We start from the raw sequence: 19992 nt of genomic DNA, 5'->3' as shown, positions 1-19992 counted from the left end.
ACGTGCAGGCTACAGCGCATCTCGTGTGAATACTTATGTGGATTATAATAAATTGACCATATTTGTAGGGGGGTAGATATATAGATGTATAGATATATTTTTCGAAAATCCATGTTTTTAAATCAATTATTTTATCACATGTTCAAGGCAAGCATAAGGTAAAATAAATGAATGTTTATCTCAGTGCCTGTATGGTCCAGCTTTTACAGCTGCTGACAACGGCACACATATGCCACCATAGGCATGGGTTTGAAATCGGCCCATTATTGACCTTTTTTCCGTACACATGTGGGCAACCGCGGCATTCAAACGAGGCTGCAATGAAAACGAATGGGACTGTGTTGGCATCAAAATCCGTGGTGTGAACTAAGTTTCGATTCATCGTTGATTGATATGGTAATGGACCAATAGTATTGGAGAAAAGTTGAAAAAACTGACCCCGCTGACACTGTACGTTAAAGTGTGACATGTCACGACGTAACGTACGGCGCGCATTATTCAGTCATTCTGTTCCGTACAGCCTCTTTCCACCAGGTGTAGCACTTCTCTCACAGATTAAAAACAAGAAATGATCAATGGTGAGTGTAATGGTGAGTGTAAAGTTAATTACTTGTGAATTCATCAATAGTTAATTCAATCAATTGTTTATTTTTTTGCGTAATCACTGCGAGCCATCCTTACTTTCAAAACCGTGACACCCACAGTTTAATTGTGAAGATAAATTTAGCGCCACCCTAAAAACCCTATTCAAATTCAACACAAACCTTAAATTAGGTATGTAATGAGACATTATATAAACTCTTTATAGTGTTTTATTTACATTTTAGAGGTGTTAAGTTGGACAAGTCGGGTGAAAAAAGCCAGTTCCCCACATGACATATCTCCCCCTTTCACTATGACGCAGTAGCTTTCGCTTCCCCACCCGCCATTTTTAAAAAGACCCGGCGGAGCTCCATTGCTTTCTTCGATCATGCAGAGACGGGCAGCATGAAGGTCTCATCATTTACTTTGCTAGAAAGGGGAGAAATTGTGCTTTACAATGGTATTCATATTACAGTTGACCTGGAAGTATTACGTTTTTTGGGGTGCTAAAATAAGGTCAAATGTACGGAACAGCACGATGTACAAAAGTGCGTTACTTTTCTACTTACTCTCTGTGGGCTGTACTTGTACACTCACTCAAGTAATTCCTGAGGATTTTTTTATTCTTTGGTTCTCAGCCAGACGCAATCTGAGGTAAGTTGCACTTTAATTACCTTCTGCCTTTGTAATATTATATATTTCTGGAGTAAGATAAGTATTTCAAAAATATAATTCTGCTGTTGAAATTGTGTTTTGAGAACAAGTACAACACAAATGACTAGGTATCTAACTAGCTAGCTAGTTAGCTAACTTTGGCTAACCCAGAATCCGACAGAAAAAGTTTAATATGCGTTTTTTAGCTCCCCATATGATCTCTGTTTGTTGGCCAACTAGCCACCTTGTCATTGGCATAAAGAGTGAACAGATTAATTAGATGTGTGTGGCAATAGGTAACTAGCTATCACATTCGGTTGCCACTAAATAAACTGGCTAAGCTAGCTAGCTAGTTGCAGTGTCAACCATGTAGCTAGCTAACGTTAGCTAGATCAATGGGTCAGTCCACCGCAGCATCCTCTCACGCATTGCTCTCTTTCACTCTCTGTGTGTGTGTCTAAATGTCATTCTGTTTTTATGGGTCTATAAGCACCTCTGTCATACAGTCAGTGTATCATCTCAGTAAACATTTTGTGCCATATACTAGAAATCAAGTTTTTTGTGTGTGTCATTTTATTTACAGCTTGTAGCGGCACAACCGAAGGGGAGGAGAATGGGCCAGCCAAGAATAGAAAATACCCTTCAAAGTGGAAAGGAGAGGTTCGGAAGAGAAGGAGGATGATGTGTAAATCCGGTTTTGTCTAGAAGGGACCAAAATTTACTTTTCGTAGCCGGTAAGTATAATTAACGTTACAGGTTAGGAGGAGTAGGTTAAGGTTAGGAAAAGGATTAGGGTTAGCTAAAATGCAAAAATAAAATAAAAAATTTAATTCCATGGTGAAATGTGCCTGATTTCCATACTAGTAACATGATTGATATTGACATTTTGGTATTGATTGTTGTTTGACTTAGCTGTTCATTCTGAGTGAAAAATTTAACATCAAACTTGGTGTAAATCTTTTTAGTGTGCATTCACTGTCATATGTACTTGTGAAATGATATTGTGAGAAGATGGCGCCGAGGGGATGGCTGCCGTTTTATGGACTCTTAACCAACCGTGCTATTTTGTGTGTTTTTTCATATTGTTTGTAACTTGTTTTGTACATAATGTTGCTGTTACCGTCTCTTATGACCGAAAAGAGCTTCTGGACATCAGAACAGCGATTACTCACCTTGAACTGGACAAATAATTGTTCTTTAATGAGTCGGACGAGAGGGATTTGCTCCAGACATCTGACAGGGCCCTCATCCCCGTCATTCGCAGTAGAAAGAAAAGGAGATATCGCGGAAGGAGATCGGGGTGCTTGGTAAGGAGCCGGCGACGAGTGCTACACCTGGTGAAAAGAGGATGTACGCAATACGATGCACGCTATACTCCGAATTGATGAATACTTGTGTGCTGCCAGCTGTGGGCAGGATTGAAACAAACCCAACCATTTACGTTGTGATGTGGTCACGACCAGAAGTCTCACAAAACTCTGACTGACTAAAAAGTGTGAAATTATCATATTTATACTTTGTAGTCAATTTTGACAGAAGAGTAAATGTGTCTGACTCATATCAATGCCCCAAAGGCTGCTTTCTTAATGAGAAGTTGTTTTTTAGGGGCAGTTGCTCTCTAAATTCTACTTCCTTTGATTCAAATTCAATTCAGATTTTGCTTCCTGTGGGGTGATACCAATTCAGATTATACTGAACAAAAATATTAACGCAACATCTAAAGTGTTGGTCCCATGTTTCATGAGCTGAAACAAAAGATCCCAGAAATGTTCCATATGCACAAAACGCTTATTTCTCTCAAATCTTGTTCACAAATTTGCTTACATCCCTATTACTGAGCATTTCTCCTTTGCCAAGATAATCATTCCACCTGACAGGTGTGCATATCAAGAAGCTGATTAAACAGCATGATCATTACACAGGTGCACCTTGTGCTGGGGACAACAAAAGGCCACTCTAAAATGTGCAGTTTTGTCACACAACACAATGCCACAGATGTCACAAGTTTTGAGGGACCATGCAATTGGCATGCTGACTGCAGGAATGTCCAACAGAGCTGTTGCCAGATAATTGAATGTTCATTTCTCTACCATAAGCCGCCTCCAATGTCATTTTAGAGAATTTGGCAGTATGTCCAACTGGACTAAAAACCGCAGACCACGTGTAACCACGCCAGCCCAGGACCTCCACATCCGGCTTCTTCACCTGCGGGATTGCCTGAGACCAGCCACCTGGACAGCTGATGAAACTGAGGAGTATTTATCTCTGTAATAAAGCCCTTTAGTGGGGAAAGACCCATTCTGATTGGCTGGGCTTGGCTCCCCAGTGGGTGGGCCTCGCTCCCAAGTGGGTTTACTCTGCCCTCCCATGCCCACCCATGGCTGCGCCCCTGCCCAGTTATGTCAAAGCCATAGATTAGGGCCTAATGGATTAATTTCAATTGACTGATTTTTCTTTTTTGAACTGTAACTCAGTAAAATCTTGAAATTGTTGCATGTTGCGTTTAGATTTTTGTTCAGTGTAAATTAAAATTAAAGAATTGAATTGGAATTAAAGAGCAAGCCGCAACTCAATTCAGAATTGACCCCAACCCTGGCAGACAACCTCATAATGTGGGAGGTTAAGACTGCAAACAGTACTATTATGTGAATTTACATGTTAATGTGTCCTTGAGTATAGACAGCACAGCATTGGAGCATTGTATGGCATTATAGGGTGGGATACAAATGAACCAACCCCACTTTGGAAATCAGGTGAACTTGCCTCAGTGCAGGTGAACTTGCTTCAGGGTGTGTTCCTCGGCCCAGGCGTTGCTGACACCTGCCAGATCTTACAACGCCTGGATAGTTATTTTAAGTGACATCTAACCACATTATATGTTATAGCAATCTGTCAGTCGATAACATCTGAAGAGTCTGGACAGGTGTAAGCAGTGTAGTGGTGGAGCTTCCACAATATATTGCTTCACTATGCAGATCTGCAAACATGGATGGGGTTAGGGCCAAGGGGGAGGGAGCAAACTGGGACCGGCTGGAGTCACATAATCACCAGTGGTGTCACCTGACCTTATTATGTTGAGAGTGTAAGATGACAAACAATCAAAACCCATCACGTCAAGCATTCATTAAAGGAATGTACTCTGGGGACATCACAAGCAATGTAAACTACTTTCAGCGCTGTTCAAAATAAGAGATCAGTTACTTCGCGTGTCACTGTTCATGGAAGAAGCCATAAGTCATTGTCGCCACACAATTGGTGATTGGTCAAAAGACAGTTGCTGTTTTGACCTGAAGACGTGCAGAATAGACTCGAGGATATCACATGACTGTATGACACATGACATCCCGTGATCCCCGTGACCCATTGTCTCAGAGCAAGGTTTTCTTCTGTGAGCGATCACTTGAGTGTGACAGGTCATTGTGCTCTCGAGTTACAAATTGCTTATGAAGATGGCTCTCTCTGACTGACTGGCTGGAGTTTGGCCTGGCCTGTGCGTAGCACACCTGGGTTCAAATACTATTTGAAATAATTTCAAATCATTTTGCTGTGCCTGATTCAGTTTGTCTGGTGCAATGGAACCAATGGAATGGTCACAAAATGACAAACCCTGCCCATCTGGCACTCCAAGCCGGCTAAAGCAAATGCACAAAGCATGTAAACGATTTCAAATAGTATTTGAACCCAGGTCTGGTGAGTAGTTTGTTGGCCGTCCTCTGATGTTCCCCCCACTAAGCTATAATTACTTTCTGTTATCAACTCATCTGGGTGTAATTGGAGCTTTATCACAAGTGCTAAGTATATATCTAATGCTGTCATCGGCTCTGATATCTAATTGACGGCAGTTGTGACTTTTTGTTTCTCCTTATTTGTGAAAGTGTGTTATGGGAAGATGCAGTTAAACTTTGTTATGTGAGTACTTTCCTTCACTAAAATGTAATCATGTATTTATTTACAAAGAAGCTCTAATTTTTCCTTATCTTGAAAGTATGTTATTTACAGTCAGACAAAGTGGAGTCCTGATCATTGTTTTTCCTCATCATGTTTCATTCTTTAGGTTTTACATTGATGGTTTTCCGATGCAGAGCAGTGCTTACCAGGGCTGTGCACAGACCTTTCAGGGAGCAGGTGCTCAAAATAAAAAAGGGCAACCCCCGCTTGATGTTATTTTGACTTTTATAATTCATATCTTGAAATTCCTAACATACCAAATGCCTCTGTAGCAAAAAGTTTTACTTTTTTGAGCATAGGCCTATTCATTTCTGCAACAGCACACTGACACATCATCACAAATTGTAAGCAAGCTAGTTACAGTGCCTCTTAAACACATCGGGAAAAGATCAGCTGATCATTGATGTTGATGATTGATGTAAATCTGCTAGTTAGCTAGCTCGATTTCATTTACTGATTGTGATTTATCTTTAATGCTCGTATCAAATAATAACTTCATAATACAAAAATCATATAATTTCTAACTCATAATATATGGCTGGCTGGCCAGTGGCTTGTGTGGATATTTTAGTATGGTGGTTAGCTAAAGCATAGTTTCCCAAACTCGGTCCTACACTCCAATGTATTTTCTAACAAGATACTTCCGAGAGCTGTAATTTGTATTTTCAAAATACAAAATACTTTTCTATACAATTATTTTATAACGGTTCACCATTTTATGGTCCCCTTTCATCCTGCATTGGTATCAGAAGTCTGATGGCACTAATGTGTGATAAGAGTGTCTGCTAAATGAACTACACTGAACAAAAATATAAACGCAACCTGCAACAATTCCAAGATTTGACTGAGTTATAGTGCCATCAGACTTCTAATACAAATGCAGGGTGAAAGGGGGCCACAAAATGGAAATAAATTAATTTAAATAAATTCATTTAAATAAATTCATTAGGCCCTAATCTATGGATTTCATCGCCTGTCCGGTTGGCTGGTCTCAGATGATCCCGCAGGTGAAGAAGCCACGTGGTCTGCCATTGGGAGGCCGGTTGGACGTACTGCCAAATTCTCTAAAATGACGTTGGAGATAAATGAAATAAATGGTAGATAAATGAACATTAAATTCTCTGGCAACAACTCTGGTCCTGCAGTCAGCATACCAATTGCACACTCCATCAAAACTTGAGACTGTGGCATTGTGTTGTGACTTTTATCAATATATTCGGCTCTATTTACTCTCAGATTCGAAAATGCTATTTAGCATAAAAGTAGACATAATGCAAAACTTCAAATCCCTGCAAGCTCCTGCATGTCATCTCTAGCTGACACATTTACTAACAGGTATTGTGTCAATTTAAAACTTGCACAAGACAGTTCACAGAATTGTCCACTTAATGAAATGTGGCCAATTTATTCATTATTACATTACATTTAGCTAACATTAGATAGTTAATCCAGAGATTCTTACCTTTGCCACGATTCGGCAGGCTCCTCCAGATCATCATGGCATTTGTAGTTCTTTATGATAGCCACATTAGCAGCTAATTAGCTTTTCATTTTTGGCAGGTAAATACAGGTGAATATATTCATAAAAGTCACCTTGTCCAATCTGTCGCTGTCATGCTGACTTCTATTGAGTACAATAATACAATTATTGTAGATAGTCAGATAAATATAACAGTTTGTTTAAAACGTTTATATGCTTTTCAAGAATAACAATTTCCCTACTAATCCTGTTTACATGGACACATCTGAAATCAAGCTACCTGATGGGACTTAAATAAATGCAGAAAATCACCAATCAAAATAAACGTCCTACCACATGTTATTTTTGCGAAGCCTATTTGATTTTGAGTTTGGATATATAAAGTTTGTATGCGAAAGCTATTTCTAAGATACATACTTTCAGTTTTTCCAATTCACTTCACTTGTATATGTTGCCCCGTTTACATTACCATTACGCCATATGTCATCTTCACGGAGTCTTGCCCTGCCACTTGAACGGACAAGTGTAGCGTTTGTAATGCAAGATGGAGGAGAACCTGTTTCTCGCCAGAGATCGCATTTATTTTGGGAGATTTCAAAATTGTGACCTTTTCATTCAGGACAGGATAAATATATTGTTTCAGGTGATAAGAAAACATGTTTTGTTTAGTTACTTTTTCCTCAACTTGTTTCTCTAACTTTATAGCAGGTCAAGCTAGTTTGAACTGCAGAGCAGCTAGCTAGCTAGCTAAAAGCTAGGTTATGTTGAAGACACTACTGTAGCTAGCGACCTCCACCAGCGGAGATTCCTCAGAGGAGGAAGGGGAGGACCATCCCTACTCAGTGAATTTCATTTTTTTTTGCTGAGTGAAACATTAAAAAAGTTATCATTTTTAGATAAAACTATACTAAATATATTCACGTCACCAATTAACTGATTAAAACACACTGGGTGCTTCTTAAAATGCATCAACCGTCCTCCGAGCACGCAAATTGGAGCAAAGGGGGGTCGGAGTGTGAGTCCAAATCAAAGTATGCTAAATGGAGGGCACTTCTCGAATGCGTACTCTGTTTGAACATACTGTATTTTGAAGCATGCATCGATGCAAACTTCAATGGAAAGTATGCACAGAAATATAACGCAACCACGTAAAATATGACGCAAGATTTCTTGAAATCAATGTCGGCCATTATTTGAACTGAAGCAAAAAAAATACACTCCGACTTCGGAATGAAAACGTTGCCTACTCACATCTCATATGTTGCCTAACTACAATATTTGATCTTGATACGTTAATAAATACATGCTGTGTTAATTTTGGCATGTTTACCTGCCTACAATGCCCACTGTAGTGTGCGTAGATCGCAAGCCCATAGTAAGTCAATAGGGCTAACTGGCAAGCTACTACTACAGAAGCACCCCCCCCCCCCCCCCCCCCCCCCCCTCCCCCCCCCCTCCCCATGGCCTACTGCCATAATCACTTTAAATCGAATTGTTAATGTGAATGTAAACATACTCATTGAGAACTGCTCTGGCATATTGCAATGGCACTGTAGTCCAGCAGATGGCAGCACATTTACACTAATGTTCCACTGCAGATTAATGCACACATACAGTAGATTCATATTGAGTTCCATTGTTTCTTAGATTGAAACTGATGTCTTTAATAACTGATGTGGAAACATTCCACAGTTTTTTAACAATGAGTTGTAACTAGAGTTGTATTTGGGGGCTAACACAGGGATCTTTAGGTATCAGCTCAGTGCACTGCTTTTACTAATCAAATTGTAGCATGATCTAAAGACAAGCACTCCTTCAAATGTTGTTCTTTGCTTAGAAGTGATTTGAAATGACATACAGCACTGCAGCAAGAATTGCTTAACCAACTTTGGTGAGTTTGTAAAAAGGCTATGCGCCAGCAACGTCTGCCCTACCGCCTGTGACACTGATGACGAGTGATGTTCTTTTTCTAACATCAAGATCCAGTTGGCCTTATTTTGGCCCAATGACTCACCATGTTAAATCCATTATTCAACACTTGAAAAACTATTGAATTAAACTTTTCCCTTGAATTTGAATAATAGTGCTGATAGTAATAGATTGCATTTATTCAGCACTTTCTATAGGTGCTTTAGGCTTGCATTGTGAGTAGGTGACAGTGATTCACCACATCACTACTAATGTAATGTCTGTTACTAGTCTATCTGCCTGTCTGCTTGTCTACCTGTCTGTGTGTGTGTGTGTGTGTGTGTGTATGTGTGTATGTATCCTCCTGTTTCGCCATCCTTGTGGCAGACCTGATGAGGTCCTCCTCTTTTCTGCTCTTTAATTAAAAGCTCCTGCTGTATTTCCTGTTCTTTTTTTTTTTTTTTTGATGGTGGTGGTGGGGGTGGATTGGCCTCTGGGGAGAATGTTCCGAATTAAATTTGGAAGGATTCTCTTAGAACTTTCTCCTATGTAACAAACTCAAAATAAACTCCCCACAAAAATACATTAAGGTACAAAGTACTAAGTCAAGCATGTAATGAATCAAAACATCCACATATACACTGCTTTTCGTCCACCAAATAGCCTGAATAACTAATAGAGGTTTAAAATGTTTTTGTTACTTTTCAAGCAATTTTTGGTCTCACAATGCAGGTTAGAGCTCTTTTACACAGATCCACCACATATTTTAAGGAACACGAGTCGATACAAGTCAATAGGAGTATAGACTGCGCGCCATGGTAATAAAAATCTAATGTCAGATTTGGCTGACTTGGTTATGTTATAATCCATTCTACTCTAGTTTCCCCCGGTAATAGGAACTGGTGATGGATTTTGTCTGTAAACATTTGTCTGTTTTTGACTGGCACAATTACTGATTTGATATTGATTGACAGCTTTTTAATTGACACATTCGGAGTCAAATCAGTTTACTGTTGTCAGTGAGGCCAGCTCCTGATGTTAGGGAGTTGTTGAATGAGAAGAAAGAAGGTTCTTGAGTGGATAAACTTAATTGATTGTTCATCAATGTAGATTAATCTTTTAGAAGACACTGAGATCCTTTATTTGACAACAATGCTGTCTGGCCTGGACCTAAACCAGGAATTCATTCATTCATTCAACATTTGACCATGACCACGAATGCCTGTATTCCCTTGGCTATAGAATCACAGGAGACTCTTCCTTCAGTAACACAGATGGCACTATAGTCCCCAGTCCCCAACAGGTCTGTCTTACAAAACCAAGGAACTTGGTGAGGACAAGGCTGAAAAGCAAAGCCATGCGAGGCCATTAGAGAAGAACTATCTGGCTAATGGGTGCCCTGAGCTGTTTGATGGAAAGGAGAAGCAATTTCTGTGTACGTGTGCGTGCAGGCGTGTGTGTGTGAGTGTGCATTGACGTGTGTGCTAGGGCTTGCACGATCATTTTATAAACGTGTAACCGACGATTATGGATGAATGTGAACAAAAAATGTAAACGTCATAAACGTTGTAATCCATACATTTCTTTCATATTTGGTGATCAACTTAATTTTCAAGTAGATATACTTCATCCAATAGTGTAAATTAATGATTATAAACAATTGTTTTGCTACCTTCATTCGTGTATATCAAACTGTCTTCATCTCCTCCCTCAAACATGCGCTGTCTCCTTCAAAATGCACTCCCTTTGCTGCTGTAGCACGGTGATGGCAAAGATTCTATCTGTAGTGATAGTCTGTACTACTGAACTGGTTTTATCCAGTTTGGAAAGTTGTAAAAATAAACTCAAATCTTGAGCTAAATCACCACTCTGTCTGCTAATATTAGCTACCTATTGTCATCCTATTGTCATATTTAAAATATATATTTTTAGATACATTTTTTTGGATAGATGAAATATTATTAGTAAATCCTCACCCTGTACTTGCTTCCTGTATCCCTGCATGTGTAGTTACAAAAAATTAAGAAAAACACTTGAATGAGTAGGTGTTCTAAAACTTTTGACCGGCAGTGTATGTTTTACTAATCACAATTTAAATTATATCATTGCCAAAGTTTTGGCTTGGTGGCCCAACAAATGATCTTCATTGATCAATATGCCAAGAGTAATTTAAGAAGCCGAATGAGGAACTGCTTTGGCCACCCTGTAGACTAGATGTCATAGCCATGCATTTCTGGAATATTGTCAGGCATTACATGCATTTGAGCAAAATGAAAATGTACCAACATGTAGTTGAAATACATTTCACGTGACGTAAAAAATATTGAAATATCCATGCAAGGTTGGCGAACGTCAACTAGGTGCATGCCTGCTCCGCATGATAGTTTACTGCTGCTGCTAGGCTAGCGGAGAGGAGAAGCGTGACTGGGAGGAGGGGGGGAGAACATTTGTATTTTTCTTGTATTTCAAACAATTCTAACAGTGACCGTGGTCATTTGCCTGACAAAAAAACGTCCCCCCAAAATTCCATGATCGTCACAGCCCTAGTGTGTGCGTGTGATGGGTGATTTCGAAAGAGTCAGGCGGAGGAGGGTAAATCACAATAACAGGATTTATTCCGGAACACAGAGATACGCAGTAATGCGTCAAAACACTCCAGTGAGCAAAAAAAGGCGAACTGGAAGCATCAAGGCACACAGGGAAATATCCTGGCGATACAAAATACCAGGAGCTCCACCTAGCTTCACTAACCTCACAAAAAACAATCACACACAAAGACAAGGAACACTTATACAGGTACTGATGAGGGGATATGACCAGGTGTGTGTAATAAACAAGACTAAACAAATGTAATGATGAGATGAGGAGCGGCAGTGGCTAGAAGGCCGGTGATGACGAACGCCGAGACTAGGCAGCTTCGGAGGAAATCGTGACAGTACCCCCATCTTGACGCGCAGCTCTAGCAGCGCGCCATCACCGGCCTCGGGGACGGCCAGGAGGACGCGGAGCAAGGTGAGCCGGATGGCGACGGTGGAAATCCCTCAATAGGGAGGGATCGAGGATATCCCTCACCGGAACCCAGCACCGCTCCTCCGGACCATAACCCTCCCACTCCATGAGGTACTGAAGGCCCCCACCCGATGCCTCGAATCCAGGATGGAACGGACGGAGTACGCCGGGGCCCCCTCGATGTCCAGAGGGGGCGGAGGAACTTCCCGCACCTCAGACCCCTTGGAGCGGACCAACCACCACCGGAATAAGGGGTTAATACGGTAATCTGGAGGGAGTAATCCACCTCCACTATGAACGGTAGTGATGGATCGGGGTGGGCCAGTACCGGGGCTGAGGTGAACAGAATCCTCAGGTTACTGTAGGCCCTGTCAGCCTCAGCAGACCAGCGGAGTTGGTACGGCCCACCCTTCAACAGAGAGGTGATGGGAGCTGCGACCTTGCCAAAGCCCCGGATAAACCTCCGATAGTAGTTGGCAAAGCCAATAAAGTGCTGCACCTCCTTAACCGTGGTTGGAGTCGGCCAATTACGCACGGCTGAAATGCAATCTCCCTCCATCACCACACCTGAGGTGGTAATGCCGTATCCGAGGAAGGAGACGGACTGCTGGAAAAACAAACACTTTTCTGCCTTGGCAGAAAGGTCATGTTCCAACAGTCGGCCAGCCCTTTGCGAACCAGGGACACATACTCGGCGTGCGTAGAATGTAATCGATGTAGACCACTACACCGCGACCAAGCATGTCCCGAAACACCTCGTTCACAAAGGACTGGAAGACGGATGGAGCATTCATCAAACCGTACGGCATCACAGGTATTCATAATGCCTCATGGTTGTGCTGAATGCTGTCTTCCACTCGTCCCCCTCTCGGACACTCACCAGGTTGTATGCACTCGAGCAAATAACCTATCAATAAAGTTCCCAGCTGCGCCTGAATCGACCAGCGCCTTACACTGGGGAACTACTGTGTAATCAGGGAAGTGGATATGTATGGTACAGTGCACAGCAGAGGGCTCTGAACGAGTGTGGGTGTTCGATACCTGGGGTGATGCGAGAGCGCCCTGCCTGCCGCCTCCAGACCCAAAAGAACGCTGACATTAGCGTGCAGTGAAATGTCTTCTCGTGCCACCAGAATGACACTGGCGCTGTCGTCCTCCACTCTCCCGGATCGCCGCACCACCCAGCTCCATCCTCTCATGATCCGGGTTGGGGGGGGGGGGGCAGGCCCCTTCCAGGACATCCTCTAGAAGCCAGCAGGTTGTCCAACCGGATGGCCATGTCCACCAGTTGATTAAAGGAAAACGTGGTGTCACGGCAGGCTAGCTCCCTTCGGACGTCCTCACATAGGTGGCATCGGAAATGGTTGATGAGGGCACGCTCGATCCACCCGGTCCCAGCCGCTAGAGTACGAAACTCCAGGGCAAAGTCCTGCGCGGTCCTTGTCCCCTTCCTGAGGTGGACCAGCCGCTCGCCGCCTCTCTACCTTCGGGCGGTGATCGAAGACGGCCCGGAAGAGGCTAGCAAACTCCCCGAAGTTGTCCTAACGCGGCTCCTCCTTCACTCCAGACCGGTTTGGTCCACTCCAGGGCTTTCCCCGAGAGGCAGGAGACTAGGGTGAACACCTTCTCCCGCTCCGATGGAGCCGGGCTGATGTTCGAGAAGTATAGATCCAATTGCAGGAGGAATCCCTGGCAGAGGGCAGCTGTCCCATCAAAATCCCTAGGTCGGGATATATGAATCCCTCTGGGTGCTGGGGTGTGGGTGGCTGGATCTGGTCGCTCAGCTGGTCCTGAAAGATTGGGTCCTCTCCAGGCGTTGGACGACCTGGAGAACCCGATCCATCGCTTCTCCCAAGCTGGCTAGCATCGTCGAATACTCCCGGACCCGCACCACGACTCCAGGCATGTGCTCCTCTCCTGCTGACTCCATGTCTTGGTGTGTGATTCTATGATGGGTGATTTCAAAAGAGTCAGGCATAGGAGGGTAAATCACAGAATAACAGGATTTATTCCAGAACACAAAGTTACGCAGTAATGCGTCAAAACAAGGCACACAGGGAAATATCTTGGTGATACAAAATACTAGGAGCTCCACCTAGCTTCACTAATCTCACAATAAACAATCACACACAAAGACAAGGGGGCAGAGGGAACACTTATACAGGTACTGATGAGGGGATGTGAACCAGGTGTGTGTAATAAACTAGACAAAATAAATGATGAGTGATGAATGATGAGATGAGGAGCGGCAGTGGCTAGAAGGCCGGTGACGACAAACGCCGAAGCCTGACCGAACAAGGAGGCAGCTTCGGAGGAAGTCATGACAGTGCGTGTGCGTGTTGAAGTGAATAGAGCTCTTTAAACCCAGTGAAGAGGACAAGCATTGCTGGCATTGTTTTCCCCCAACTCTCCGCCGGCCCCTTTAGAGGAAAGGCTATTTCTGGCCCTGCCTGAATTTGTGAGGCAGCAATGCACACCCCTCCCACTGTGTGTATGTATCTGTGGGCCAATGTATGTGTGTGTGTGTGTGTGTATCCTTAGCCCAGGGTTAAGGATAACTCTGGGCTAAGATAATGCAGTGTGAAAAGGCGTAAATATTTTAGCATTATTATTTGTTTCAGAACAAGAGTGAAGACCATCGTGTGTTTGTTTCAAGTTTCAAGCTTTATTAGTCGTATGTACGGGATACACATGGTATACACCGTCCAATTAAATGCTTATGTGTGTGTGTGTGTGTGTGTGTGTGTGTTTGTGTGTGTGCACTTGTATGTATGTGTATACGTGCCTGTGTGTTTGTGGGCCATGTGTGAGCCTCTCTATGTGTGTCTCTGTGTATGTGGTATGGGCACTCGTCTGTTTGTGTGTGACTGAATTTCACATTCATGTAAACTGGAAACACTGCGTCAGCCTCTGTGGATAAAGGAACACATGCCAGCACGGGGACAGCAGTGTCTTACAGACCATGTTACAGTAGCACGCTAGTTCTAGACTCAGTGACTAATATTGAATTCCCCCTCCAGCCATTCTCATGACCTGCCTTGCACTGTAGGATACCAACATCTGCACAGAGTTCCTTTGGGCTCTGCACAGGGTGGTTGGGAAATGTAGACTGTGATATTAAAAACGGATATAAAATAATATAAAAGAGGATTACATACAGTATCTGTCCATCTGTCTGGCCAGGGACATGAACCTTCGTCAGGAATGTTTTCAGACCAATTTCTCAACTTCCCAACCGTTTAGACATACTGCAGTGTCTTACTATGTCTTATAAGAGATGAGAAAGGAACAGCTCATCTCGAACATTGTTTGTCTGACTGTGGCCCTTTGATTTAAATACACACATACACATTTTACGTGTTACATTTGACATTTTAGTCATTTAGCAGACAGTCTGCAGAATGAGTTGAGAGAGAAGGACTGTTTAACTCTCCCCTCCATCTTTGCAGGCTCCCCAGTGGTGCTCCCAGTGCTCTGCAGTCAAGGTGCTCATTATTAATTCAGCGGATTTACTGCCGCAATGACTGCTAGCATTAGCTGGGAGCCTGCATTCAACTCACAAATGGCTAGCGTTGCATGCTATGTCGAAATTAGTATTTTAAAGCTTTACATCAAAAGGAAGAAGGGATGACTGAGATGATTGAGAGTTCTAGTTGTGTTCTAACTGCACTTAGCCCTAGGTTAAGAGAGATTTTAGCCCAGGACTAAACAACGTCACACTTGCACATTCTAAAGTATGGCTGGGCGCCGATGTATTGCAATTCTCATTATTCTATATGTATTGCGGTTCGATACTGTGATTTTATTGCGATTTGATGTTGCAAACATATTGCTCACTATATCTGTGCTGCAGAGAGACAAGAGAGAGCATGAGAAAATTAGTTTTGATCAGTCATGGAAATAAAAGTGCTGAAAACATGTTGGTTCACTATTTAAAAAACGGAAATGAAGAACAAGCTATAGGATGAAAATTACCAGAGTTTTGGCACAGGTACACCTGACTAGCGCTAGCCTAGGATCATGTTCCTAGGCGCTAGCTAAAGCTACCTACCTAAAATGTCTTAGAGGGATAGTTCGGGATTTTGGCAATGAGTCCCTTTATCTATTTCCCCAGAGTCAAATGAACTCATGGATACCATTTTTATGTATATGCATGCAGTTTGAAGGGACTGGCGTTAGCGCAATTGCTTACTAGCGTTAGTGCAATGATTGAACGTTTATTGGAACATATAGCACAATGACTGGAAGTCTATGGGAACAGCTAGCATGCAAGCTGTTCCTGCAGACTGCCAGTCATTGCACTAATGCTAGTTAGCATTGGCTCGTGAAACTACCTCTAACTTCCTTCATACTGGACACAGATATATAAACATGGTATCCACAAGTTCATCTGACTCTGGAGAAGTAGATAAAGGGTGTCATTGACAAAATTCTGAACTATCCCTTTTTAAGGATAGCCCTGGGCTAAGATAATGCAGTGTGAAAAGGTATGTTAGCATTATTATTTGTTTTAGAAAAGGAGTGATGACCATCGTGTGTATGTGTGTGTGTCTGTGTGTGTATGTGTGTGTGTGCACTCAAGTGCACGCGTGTCCATGTATGTGTGAATGGCAGTTTTCTGTCATTTATTTTGGGTGGGTGAAAAAACACACCTTGTCCACCACAAACCCGGTTTGAAAAAGCAGTGAGGGAGAGATTGGCCACGAGGGGAACCCATTGAACATTTTTGAGGGATTGAAAATTATTTCACTAGCTTACCAAACTGGGGATGCTAAGTCTCTGAACCAAAGAGTGAGGCCTTGACAGATTAAATCTTACATTTTAGTCATTTAGCAGACGCTCTTATCCAGAGCGACATACATTATTTTTATTTATTTATTTAATTTTATTATTATGTATTTTTTCATACTGGCCCCCCGTGGGAATCGAACCCACAACCCTGGCGTTGCAAACGCCATGCTCTACCAACTGAGCTACATCCCTGCCGGCCATTCCCTCCCCTACCCTGGACGACGCTGGGCCAATTGTGCGCCGCCCCATGGGTCTCCCGGTCGCGGCCGGCTACGTGTTTGAAATACTGAGAGGCAGAGAGCAGAGACCAATCTGGGATTAGCACTTTGAAAGTAGTCAAGAATCATTGAGGGGCCGAGTATGATCTAAGGATTGGAGGTCTTGGTTGAATGGCTAGGATGTGAATGTGATGCTGTGGCTGCGTAAATACTGAATGAATAAATACCATATCTGGTCTATTGACAGTATTCCTCAGACAGTATACACAGTAGCTAATTAACATGCATCATGTTTTTAAGTGTGGGTGAGCAGTTCTGTCTGTTAGATAAGGATATACACACACTGTCAAGTGTGGTTAACACACATGCATGCGGATGCGCACACACATGTGTGTGCAGTCATAAAGAGGGCAGCCAGTCAGCCTTGCAAACTGAGGCCAGAGGAGATGAGCTCGCCTCAGCCCACTCACCCAGCTCTCGGTCTATGTGACTGGGTTGTGTGTCAGAAACATGGGGGACGTGCCTTTGTGTGTGTGTGTGTGTGTGAGTGTATGAGTGTGTGAGTGAGTGAGAGAGAGAGAGACTGTATTGTGTGTGGGTGCATACATGTGTTCACACTCATGTGTGCTAGTGTTTTCTCACACAACCTTTCCCATCCAGTCAATCAACTTATGACAGGTCAATCTGGCTGACATGACACACAATATTCCAGGACACATGTAAATACAATCCCCTGTCTTTGTGAAATTGTCCAGTTAGCATGTGGCATCCCCTTGATTGGCCCGTCACTCAGAACCAAGTGGAAACCCGAATCTAACTTGTTCCATCTCCAACTGGCAACCTCAGTTAGAGTCTAACTGCTCTGTCTGTCTGGCTGGCTGACATTGACTGTGCTCACACAGAGGCAGATGTGACCGCTGAAATAGTGTAGTGTGTGTGTGTGTGTATGGGGGGAGGGGGGGTAACTTGCCTAGGGACCCTGTTAGGAAGCAGTTAGCTAGGGGCTGATCCAGGAACAGAGATGTCAGTTGCAGGTCACTGCTGTGTGTAACGCATACCTATCACCTGTGTGGAGGCTGTTTTTCTATGACTCACACATTAACAGACACATTAACACATATTATACTGTACACAGTGCACACACATACACTCCTATTGTGAGAAAATAAAAGGATAAGGGTCACCGTTACACACACAAGTTTGTTTTACTCTCCTTGTGGGGACCAAACAATTGATTCCCATTCAAAATCAAATTTTCCCAAATCCCTAACCTTTCACCCTTTCACACTGTGGTCAACAGAGGAGAGGACACAGGGTTTGACATTGACAGTGTCTGTCTGTACCGAAGCAGCTGAACAATAATCTAAGACAATAGTCTTGTCCAAAATGTGAAAAAGAAAGCCTTTTTTTAACCTGGTAAAATACAAGTAATAGCATGGAATGAATGAATGAATGAATGAATGAATGTGGAAAGGGGTAGGGAGGAAAAAGAAGCAAAGAAGCAAAATAGTAAAGAAATGACTGTGTTATGAACTCTCTGAAATCTGCTTGAAGGAAGGAGGCAAGTGTGTGTTTTACTGATCAGTGTATGTTTGTGCATTGAGGAGTATTAGCTGATCCAGAACAGAATAGTTGAGGCGATCTCTCGCTCTCGCACTCTCTCTCTCGATCTCTTTCTCACTCTCTCTCTCTGTGGCGTGCACTCTGAAGAGCAGGGTTCCAGACGGAGACACATCATTGCGCTGAGTTGGACTATACTACACCACTGGACACTGAGCTGCCGCGGTCTACTCTCTGTCTAAATCTTCTTTATCTCATAAACTACTGCCACTAGTAGTTTGTTCTCCTTAATCCTGTTCTTCGGGGGGACTTGAGATCAGTCAGTCTGGATCTGAAAAGTCAGTTTTTGTCACTGCTCTGCCTCTGAAAGCCACAGTGGATACTGTGGACATACTGGACACTGAGCTACAGTAGACCACCTCTCTTTTCTGCTCTGCCGGTCAGTTTGCCACGCAGTATCGAACTTGTAGTTCAACTCCTAGTAGTTTGTTCTCTTTCACCCTGTACTTCTGGGGGAGGTCGGCTAAGACTTGAGACAGAAAGCTAACTGTTTGTTGACCACCCCACTCGGAAGGTCTCCCTCTCTGTTGTCATCTTTGTCGTCTCCTTCAGTGGGTTCCTCCAGCTTGTTTGAGTGCTTCTTTTCCGTCCGAGTCGAGTCTAAGCTGCCCTACAGGGCTGCCATCATTGGGCCACCACCATGCAGGTGTCGTTAGTGTGCTCGGACAACCACCGTGGCGGTGGCGTGACACGCACCACGGAGGAACGTCTGAACCAGCGGAACTCCAACAGCCCCAGTCTGGGCACCAAGAGCAAGTTCCGCGCTGTGGCCATGGTGGCCCGCAGCCTGGGACAGCTGTCCGTCAACATCCCTTCGTCCAGCGACCAGAGCATACGCACTGGCATGAAGTATAGGTAGGAGTCTAAGAAAGACCCCATGCATGCACCTGGACAAGAGCTGGGGAGCCATATGTATGAAGCGTCTTAGAGAACGAGTGCTGACAGGATCAGTTTTGCCTTTTAGATCACAACACATAAGATCATATGGACAGGGAGGACCTGATCCTAGATCAGCACTCCTACTCTGAGATGCTTGATACAAATGGCCCCAGACCCTGATACTGTACCATCTGTGGGTTAAATAGTTATCTGTGTTCTGTCAAGACTGGGGTGTATAGATATGACACCATGACCCTGTACCTTAGCAAGAGCGTAAGATACTGTCTGTACTTCTATAATGACGAGACCCTATACCTGCAACCTTGCAAGAATGGCAGGCATGAGCAGAAGATACCTTGTCGCTTGTCTCTCTGTTCAAGTGTGTAGAATAGTTTGAGACATTACCTTGCTCTCTGATGTGCTGGTGCACATGTGTATATGCCTGTGCAGGACAGAGAGAGAACAGATTTCATGGATGACAGATTGTAATTGGCTATGAATGATGCAAATAGTTCTGTCTATTGTTGACTGTGAAATGAATAAGACAGATAATCAACTTTATGCCAATCAACTAAGTGGAGAGTGAATACGTTTTTAGCTGAATTCAAGCGGGATGATATACTTTAGAACGAGTCTATAGCTAGTATTATTGCTTTGAGACACAACATTATTGTACACCTTTGGGAGAAATGTTTCGAATGATGTATGCTATGTGATGGATTCAATAGAACTGTACTTGTAAGAAAAGTTCAAGTGACATTACAGCAGCTCGTCCTGATGCTGAATCTCATAATCAGCAGTTAAAGGAAGCTGACAGCTCAAACAACTTCCCGTCACTACTATACTGCTATGAATGAGACGAGCAGAACGGTATTAGCGCTATCAGTCTTAATGAAAAAGACT

At 43.2% G+C, this 19992-nt stretch overlaps 1 protein-coding gene across 6 annotated transcripts in view; it reads left to right on the top strand.

Moving 5' to 3' along the window:
* Window positions 1–19992, top strand: part of LOC311147377 (voltage-gated potassium channel subunit beta-2-like) — a gene marked incomplete at both ends in the record, with an annotated part of 80431 nt that overhangs the window by 28854 nt on the left and 31585 nt on the right. For 2 of the 6 annotated variants that reach the window (XM_084184070.1, XM_084184069.1), the window contains one exon: window positions 18851–19065. The exons of the other annotated variants lie outside the window; for them this stretch is intronic. In XM_084184070.1, the coding sequence (XP_084040196.1) occupies window positions 18851–19065 (215 nt within the window). Of the gene's footprint in view, window positions 1–18850; window positions 19066–19992 lie in introns of those variants that run through there. 6 annotated transcript variants of the gene reach the window in all.

This window comes from Coregonus lavaretus (genome assembly GCF_964263955.1).
Source record: "Coregonus lavaretus genome assembly, chromosome: 20".
Lineage (NCBI taxonomy): Eukaryota > Metazoa > Chordata > Actinopteri > Salmoniformes > Salmonidae > Coregonus > Coregonus lavaretus.
The sequence above is the reverse complement of the archived record's forward strand: the minus strand, read 5'-3'. Positions and strand labels throughout refer to the sequence as shown.